The 9414-nt window shown below is 45.1% G+C and overlaps 1 protein-coding gene across 1 annotated transcript; it reads right to left on the bottom strand.

Moving 5' to 3' along the window:
• Nucleotides 1-5810: 5810 nt before the first annotated feature.
• On the bottom strand, nucleotides 5811-6599 carry LOC147611278 (uncharacterized). Its single transcript, XM_086784339.1, has one exon. The coding sequence runs from the start codon at nucleotides 6515-6517 to the stop codon at nucleotides 5933-5935; it is 585 nt and encodes a 194-aa protein (XP_086640465.1). The 5' UTR covers nucleotides 6518-6599; the 3' UTR covers nucleotides 5811-5932.
• Between the last annotated feature and the right edge of the window lie 2815 nt (nucleotides 6600-9414).

Consider the following 9414-nt stretch of genomic DNA (forward strand, 5'->3'; position numbering starts at 1 on the left):
CGACGTAAGGGAAGTGGCGTGGTGCAAAATAACACATAGCAATGTGGATGACTCTGTCACTGCTGAGCTATAGCCGCCTACCCCCCGAGAGCCACGTACTCCTCCTGATGTGCAGGTGTCGCCTCGAAAAGCTGACTCCCACTCATACCCAGCTATGTATGGTAAGCCCCTTTCAGGGCTCTGATGAGTCTCTGTAAAAAAAAATGACATCCCTGCCTGTGAGAATCTCGCTCAAGCCTCCTGGATTCGACCACAGCATGCCATTGCAGTTCCATACTGCCAACCCCAGGTGTTTGGTCTCATAGACCCCACATCCCTACTTGGGACGGCGCTTAGTGATAATGACTCTACCATCCCTATAGATAGCCCACTTGCCTGCTCTGCGGGCCTCATGAACAGTCACCGTCGCCTCACGCCAGTGTGCCACCTATGCTGGAGTGAGATCATCTCCCATGTACACCTGTGTGCCCTTGAGGGCAGCCCGCCTGTCTAAGAAGGCCTGTCTGCTGGTGGCATCAGGGAATCTAATGATGAGGGATCGCTCTCGTGTCATATCCTTTCCTACCCTCCATGTGTCTGCAAAGGGGAGGGCGATCTCGTCCACTCCTAGCATCTGGCAAAGTGTCATGGCATCCTCCTTTGGGGAAGCCCCCGTACTCACACATGGAGGGTCCTATCCTTCCTATGTTTCTCTTCCTCGAGAGTCTCGTGTATGATGCTCTGCGGAGGTTTGTGCTTCTTCACCACCTCCACCCAATCTTTCTTCGTGGTCTGTAGTTCATCCCGCAGCTTATCACTCGCAACTTTCAACTGCTCCAAGTGTAACTTGGTTGACCACAATGCTAATCAAAACACTTAAATACACTAAGATTTGATGGACACTTGCTCAAATACAAGAAGTAAAATTGCTGAATTGACAAGAGACACACAATGAGCCGGAACGGCCGACCCCTCCCTCAAATAAAGTATATCGATCTTGGGAGAATCAAGTACATAGTCTCATGGGCATTTCTGACTAGATTTCCATACCAATGCATATGAAGTATTGCAAACAAGTGGTTGTCGTTGTAGACTTGCAATCCACACTACCCTCTCAAGTGCCCATGTTCCCTACCATCTGCTCTCTATTGTTCCACCAACACATGGTAGCAACAATCTGCAAGAGAGCACGTAGGACAAGAGAACACTGCACAAGGTATGTGATCTCTTGTAATCCGGTTCCTCCCTCCTGCTACTTGCTTCCATATTTAAGCGTAAAAGCTTACCAATAGCAAGTAGAGTCGATGACAGCGGAAGTCTTCACAATGGAAGTCCTTAAAGTGTTGAGATCTTCGATTTGTCGCCTTTCTTCGCGACAAAAGTCTTCAAGAGGATGAAGGGAACCTTGGGAAAGCTTCCCCTATGGTTCAGCTTGAGAAAGGAGGACTGAAATTAGGGTTTTCAGCAAAAAAGACTAGAAATTACAGCAATAAAGAGAGTTGTTTTGCTGAATTTCAGTCATTGGGAGTGTGTAGGAGAGTGATTAGCATCCGGAAACACTCTTGGAAGCTTGAAATTCACCTTAGCAAGCTTGGAAATGGAGTTGGGAAGGAGAAAGTGCAGAAAATGCAGCCCAACAACCCTCATGAAGGAGGCGCCAAACTCGAGAGAGAGGAGTGAGATGGTGAGTTGTCCAGTGTAGGTGGCAAGCAGGTGCTTTGTGGAGCAAGCTAGAGTGGACACATGGCTGGTTACTCCCTTTGTACAAAGGGGATAAGGTCTGGGCGGTGGACATTGGGTTATGTCCACCTCGGGACATCAGTGTGTGTGAACACCGAGCTGGTCATAATTTATAAGTGAGTTTTGTCCCTTTGTACAAAGGGGATAAGGTCTGGGCGGTGGACATTGGGTTATGTCCACCTCGGGACATCAGTGTGTGTGAACACCGAGCTGGTCATAATTTATAAGTGAGTTTTGGTCGCCTAAAACTTAATGAAGTGTGTACACACTCACTTATAAATTAGTGCTAACTCCTAAGGCTAGGTTTATGACCAATACTTAACACCTGCCACATGCCACATAACCATGTCAGCAGACAGTTTCACACGCACAGTTCGCGGGCGGGCGTCCCCTTACCCGGAACTACACATTGGTCAAGCAAGCATGAAAACAGCATGCAATTTCAATTGCAAGCAAGCACATAAAGATGCTATGCAATGCAGCATTTGGTATGGACAATCCCCGTTCATGAGACTATACCAAAATAGACGTGCTCCAGGCAAGTACACGAGGTACCAGACCCAATGGAACACCAATCCACCAAGCATTTCCGGGCATGTACACGGAGGCACAAGTCCCAACGGAAAGCCAAGTCCACAATATCACATGAGTGGCATCAATCCCCGGCATAAACAACTGCCATGGACACCAGTCCAATGTACATACATGATAAGAAAGCACGGGTGGACCAATTGGGTGGCCAAATGGTGACACCAAGTCAGTCCTTAAACCCTCCTGAATATTCAGTTCCCCTTCCTCCACTGTGTGGTCCTTGACCGTAGCCTTTAGGGCTTCCATTTCTGCCCGGAGTTTCCCTATCATTGGGGCAGCTTCTCGCATTCCTATTTGTTGCAGCTGGGTCTCTTTCAACATCTGAATCACCTCTGCCTGGTGGTTCACTTGGGCTCTCAGTTCTTCAATCTTGTTGTTCTTTCCTTGTATCTCCTTGTGGAGGCCTTCCAACGGTTTTTCATGTTGGTTCAAGACCCTGTCCATGCCTCCAGCTCCTCTAGATTCATTGTGTTATTTCCCCTAGTTGCTACCTTGGGGGCCTGAGCAAGGGCAAGTGGGAAAAGGGAAGGCGGAACACGCAGTGGAAGTGCGCCTGTGTATAGCACGGAAGCAGGGGCGCAGGGCGGAACACGCAGTGAGAGAGAGCAAGACACAAAGTGTGGTGATCACAAATGCAAGTCAACCCTTGCATGTGAGTCACATCCATATAATATCCAAGTACAAAAGTTATATGGATAGAGTGCCCTTTCACACTTGATATCCAAGGAAAAAAAACACATGGGAAAAAGTGCCCTTGGTTAAGCCATGTTCACACATAGCACTACTATAAGTGAGCATATGCCTACATGGACTAGGTGGGTGTAGTCCAGTTGTAGAATCACTGGCTAAGATCCATTGTGTCAACCACTAAACGCGCCAGTGGTGTAAAGGTGGAACGGTCACCCACGCATGTCATGAGTGTCAGCTCGTGTTGAGCTTGACATCTCAATAGACTGACACATGCAGACTCTCTATGGCTGAGGAGATTAACCTACGTAGCTCATGCCTAACATGTCCCGGACTGAGACTCACAATAGGGTCACAACATACGACAAAATATTCCTAAAAAAGCTATTCCTTCTGTATGAATGTTGCACTAATGGAGAGCCAATGTGTCACGTAGCACTCCAGTGTAGGATGCATGTGACACAAGTACTCCTCTTGGTGTAGAAGAGCAAGGAAACTTAGTTTCCTTGGGTGCATTTGGGCTGCATGTGAGACTCGGCTTGACTTGAGACATCCACGACGTTGGAGTCTACGTGAGACTGAGTCCTGCTCGAGAGATCCACATGGGCTGTTTGGAACTTCTATTTGATTTGTTTTCATGACATACTTAAAAATCTGGTTCAAGGCACCCTCATACTTATATCTATAAAATACTATTTCTCAAATGAAGAATTCCTAAGGGAGGGTCGGCCCCAATGTGTGTGTTCTTTCTTGTTTTATGCTAAGTGAATTGAATGTTAAGATGTCTAATGTTTAAAGAACTTGATAATGTGAACACAATAGTGTGAAAGAGAGCCCCTATTAGTATAGGCATGTCACACACCTCCGAGAACCTATTGGGCTGCCAAAACAGCCCCAAACAGGTCATACTCTCCGAAGTACTTTGCAAGTAGGAAGCATGTCCAAGTGGCACTCATATAGGTGATGCACATGACAAACCACAAATCTCCATTATCTCTAGTGTACAATCTAGTAGTCCAAACAATGCAGTTCTTACTATCGTTGCTAATGTAGTTGTGGAACGGGAGAACGTGGAGGAAGCCACCTTGGGAACGGTGGAACGTGGAGCAACGTTTTTTTTAATTTTTTTTCCCTGATTCGCGAAACGACAACGTTAACGATTTTTTTTCCCCAGATTTGGCAGCCGGCAGCGTATCCGTTTTTTTTTTAATAAAACGGGTGCCCAACGTTTTGGGCAGCCTTTAAAAAAGGCCCAAATTTCCTTTAAAAAAGGCCCAAATTTTTTGGCCTTTTTTAAAGGCTGCCCAAAACGTTGGGCAGCCTTTAAAAAAGGCCCAAATTTTGGGCCTTTTTTAAAGGGTGCCCAAAACGTAGGGCACCCGTTTTATTTATTAAAAAAAAACGGATACCCGCGTTGAGCGCCGCCGCCGACCCCTTAAAAAAAACAAAACAAAAAACGAAAAGATTATGCAACGTTAAAAAAAAACGTTGAAAGACGACATGCAGGCTGCCCTGCAACGTTCAAAAAAAAACGTCAATATCAACGTTAAAAAAAAAACGTACCTATTTGATATCACCTAGGACTTTAGGTTTCTTTGTTCTTAGCTATCTAGCTTTCACTATGTGGCTGTACATTGTACAAGCTATTGTACTTCTGGTTTTCTAAATATGAACAAGGTCATTGAGTTTGCTATCAAATTCTTGTCTCTTTTTGTCTACTTTCAATTGTATATTTGTCTCTTTTTGCCTGCTTTTAATTGTATATTTGTCTACTCATGTGTATTGAAATATGATAACGTGTCGTTCCGGATTGCAAGGGGTCCCGTTCCCGTTCCGGATTGGCCCCTCGTTCCCATATCCGTTCCCGTTCCCTGGTGACTATGTTTGATACACAAGACGCTCAAGAAGCTAACGTTGTTAGGTTCATGGACATAACAAAAACCCAAGCCACAATTTTATAGGTGCTATGAGTGCTAGTTGGATTAAGGTCGTCCAACCCTTAAATAATGCCACGAAACATTCCAAATGCTTTAATTTTGTGCTCTAAAGGTGTCCCATCCGTGGGTGCCTTATCTGGGCACTTCAGGGCACCTATTCGGCTGCCCATAGGACTGTCCATAGCCCCCTTTGTGGCCTTCCCACTTCCCTCAAAATTCTTGGTTGTTGCTAGTATCTGGGCACAAAGGGTTCACAACCAACCAACCTCCTAACTCTTGATTAAATGTCCAAGCACCCATTCTCAGGCTAATAAGTGTCCGGACAACCTTGTACATCTATATCTTGCGAGTGGGTTACATTTTGTGTGTGGGACTAACATGATTTGACTTGACACTGATTGATCCTAAAACTAGATGGAGCCTAGCGACTTGTCCCTAAACAAGGGCTCACAACATGCCCAATGCCCATCAAAGAGGTGACTTTTGTGTGCTAATTGTTCCAAAATGTCAACATGCGCCATGGCGCCCTCATTCAGCGAGTGCACATGACACAGCAAAACGGCAGAGAAGCACCTCCAAAATTGATAGCATCATTTGGGGGAAACATTATCCCTGTCTTTTGAGTATGAAAATAAGGCAATCTTCAGCATGGTGTTTTAAGGCATCAGCAAATGAAGACACCATATACTTACCATTGTTTTCTTGTCAAGGCTATCACGTGATTGAAAGACAATTATAGGATTACACATAAGGCTAGTCTTCCACGCTCGCTCCAACTTGCAAAAGATCATGACATCAGGAAAACACAGTTTGTATCATTCTCTTTACTGTTCCCATCAGTGGCATTTCATGGCAAAACTTCAACAATGCAGGCTCTGAAGAAAAAGAGATTTGCATATAGTATGGCGGATCTACTTCCAAAGCTTATTGTTTCGTCACTTGTTGATACGAGGGTCCATAGCGGTCACAGTAAACAAAAAGCACAAAATGCTCATGAGTTAACCTGGGGGGGAGCTGAAGCCAGATGAGACAAAGCGGTGCCGGACCTGCTCTGCGCAGAGAGAGTAAGCTTTGATGCTGTCCTGGCATTTGAGGGGGTTGTTACGGTTCTCTGTGAGGCAGTCGATGCAGGCCTTTTGTTCAGCGGAGCAGGGCAAAGGCTTGGGCTGAGGAGCTTGGTACTGCTTGCTGTGAAGCTCTCTGGCTCGCTTCTGCACTTCCTCCCGCTCCTTTCCTTCCTGCTTCCGCAAGCTCTCCACAACCTGCTCGCATTCCGCAGCAACCTTCCGAAAGGGCTTTAGCGCTTCATCTTCACGGCGATCGGGGGTAAGAAAAAAAGGCCCCTTCCATGGCTGGGATGCTAGGGTTTCTGCTGCCACTGGAGGTTTCCCTGATGGTGGTGGCGATGCTAGGGTTTCTGGCGGAGCTAGGGTTTGCGAGGGCTTTTCTGCCTCCGGCTTGACGATGGCCTTGAGAGGTGGTTTAGGGAGTAAGTCAAGGCTGCCTTGATGCTGGTACTTGTCCGGCTCCGTGAGCTTGAGGATGAGCTCTGGGTTGATCTGAATCCCGAACTTGCCCGTCATCGCTGGTTCCTGTTCTAACTGAGCAAGGTTTTTTTTTTTTAACGAAGTCAATATATTGCCAAAAGAATAGGTAACTGGACAGAAGTATAAACCCAAGTTCAAAAGAATAGGTAACTGGACAGAAGTATAAACCCAAGTTCAAACCCCAGTTAACAACCATAGAGGTAAACCCAAAAAGAGATGATACCAGACACACCTTGTCACAAAGCGACAGAACCTCACCGATTACATATGTTTGAGGAGGTTAACCAAAATGACTGCCCAATTATGAAGGTGAGGTTTAGAAGTACCCATCCTTCCACCTTGACTAACATTCTGGCTTTAACAGCAGCAGACCAACAGAATTTTTCATCGACCCCTTTGAACAAGATGTGATTACGCAAGTCCCATATTTCACAGAGAACCATAAGAGTTCTTTGTACAGGTTCAGCAAGAGCATGGAAATCACCCAAAACCCAATCTTTGAGTGATGTAGAGAAGCCTAGTGCCCTTTTAACTTCTCTCCTTGCTGATATCCCTCTGTATGCATGCATTATGGTGGCACATCCGAAAACAATGCTTTATCGACTCGATCCATATATGATGCCTGCAGCATAGCCCATTCGAGATAGATCTCTTCCTAGATTTTTCACCTCAGTCGACCAGGACTTTCCAAAGAAACAAATAATCCTTTAAAGGAACTCTCAGAGCCCATAGAGAATTTAGGATATCACCAAGCTTCCTGGGACTTAAGGAATACCCCCATGTTTTCTTGACTCTGACGTGAAGGGAACCCCGACCTGCTAATTTGTGATAGACTTTCTTGTTGCTCAATTTATACAGGCGACAACCGAATACTCTCCGGTCTCTAAACCTATCTGAAGAATAGGTATTGCAGTGCCAATCAATACTAGCTATAGCTTGATGTGTGGCATCCCACTGACTCTTGAGGCCAAAAGGTAGACTAGTGATGATGAGTCTGGTAGACCAATGATGAGTCTTCCTTGTCTATAAGATAGCTTGCCAAGGTTTTTGTTTTAATTATAGAAACAAACATCTCATATCTTCTGAGCAATTTTCTTACCATGTTGGGAACAATAATTATATATATTAATATTAAGTCTTTGATGTAAGTCTGGTATGCAGAATAGATGACTTTCTGATGCATACTCATGGAGTTCTGAGGAACGTGTTCCCTTCTTGAATTTGTCCTCAAAGTCCATAGCACTCCTGTAGGTGGTGCTGATGAGGTGGTGATGAGGCACCATGGTTGGCTCAATCCTCCTAATGGAAGTGGAAATTGGTAAGCACCTACCCCTTGATGCTTGGTGCTTGGGGGCTCTTTTGACTTCTTCATGGGTGGTGCTATTTCTCAAGTCATGGTTGGAGAAATAGCCTTCACCTCTTCCACGCCTATTTAAGATTTGGAAGTGGTGTTAGATTCATGTCTTTGGGAGTGGCGTCAGATTCATGTCTTTGGGAGTGATGTCAGATTCATGGCTTTGGGAGTGGCGTCAGATTCTCGTGTTAGATTCACGGCTTTTAGTCACTCCAACTTTGGTTTGGCTTGTAATGGAGTTTTTAGCTTTAGGTGGTTCAAAGGCTTGTGGTGAGGGTGCCTTCTACTCTAGGACCCAAGTGTGAAGGGTAGTAGCCTTGGCAACCAACAATTTGTTGAAATCAAGCAAGGCTCGGGTTACGGGTCGGTTGCAATGCCTCTAGTTGGGGATGGGGTTTTTTATGAAAGGTGGATGCCTTGTGTTGGCATTAGCATCATATTGCCAAGGGTTCTCTTGGATACCCACTCTTGCTTAGGAACCTCCCTTGGGGGTTGTGGAGTTTGTTGCTTGGAAGGTGGCCTTTCATAGGTGAGGTTATAGTTCTTTGAAATGGTTTGAGGTTGTAGAGTCAACGCGGTGAGGGGAGAGGAGTGTTGGGTTTTTGGGGGGGCTAATTTTGGGAGGTTGAGTGGTTTAGGGTATCATCATTTACCAAGGGTGTATTCGGGGCTTTCCTCTCGTTCGAAGATCTCATCGATATGTTTGATGGTTGGGACTATAATAAGATAAGAGTTGAAAGGTCCCACATTTTTTGTTGGGATGTCGTGCAATATTCATCCCCAATAGATAGGTAATCGTCTCCCTATAAATTAACAGAGGGAGAAGTGGCACTCAGGCATGAACATGATGTGCCTAGACCATATCCACGTCTATCCTAGCAACATGTTGAATAAGGCGCGGTCACCCAAAAAAGACTCCAATTTGCCAGCCTTCAACAATAACGGTCCCGTTTGGTGGGGAGATCAAGCATTGTGGATCTCTTTTGCTAGCTGATGATGATAGTGTAATTAGTTGGCCGCAATGTATCAGTAGAGCTAGTTGCAATTTATCCCCTTCCTAGGATGAATTTTTCTTCCATTAATGCCTATGGATGTCACAAAAACTTGCAATAATACACAGGCTTGATTCTAATATAAATTTCACTTTCAAAATAGCTGATAATTATGGATAGATAATGATAACTGTTAAAGGAGTTAGGGGCGGGTGGCCTAATGAGGTCCTTGTCTTCCATGATAACAAGTTATGACTGGCCCCAATTATCAAACCAAGGTTGGCCACACAACTATGTGGTATTTTTGGGGAAATTGTAGCTTGAGAAAATCAAGTTTCTTTCGCACCTTAAAGGTCAACTTTGTGTACAGAGATTTGTACATTGTTAGCCCTACCGCCTCATTATGTACAGAGATTTGTACACTCTTAGCCCTATGTTTCGTTGGTTGTTTTTTTTGCTAGTCTTGATATATGCCTTGTGATTTTTACTATCTAGCCTTTGTGTTTCTTGTTTCTTCTTGTGGTCCATAGGTGTGAGAGGACCACATTAGCATTTTAGTGCATGTCTTAGGTGTGAGAGCTCCATAG

This window comes from Cibotium barometz, chromosome 47 (assembly GCF_041138505.1).
Source record: "Cibotium barometz isolate CiBa-2024 chromosome 47, ASM4113850v1, whole genome shotgun sequence".
Classification (NCBI taxonomy): domain Eukaryota; kingdom Viridiplantae; phylum Streptophyta; class Polypodiopsida; order Cyatheales; family Cibotiaceae; genus Cibotium; species Cibotium barometz.

Excerpts from the sequence above, each read along its gene's own strand:
- LOC147611278 (XM_086784339.1), bottom strand. The coding sequence starts at position 6,517 with ATGACGGGCAAGTTCGGGATTCAGATCAACCCAGAGCTCATCCTCAAG.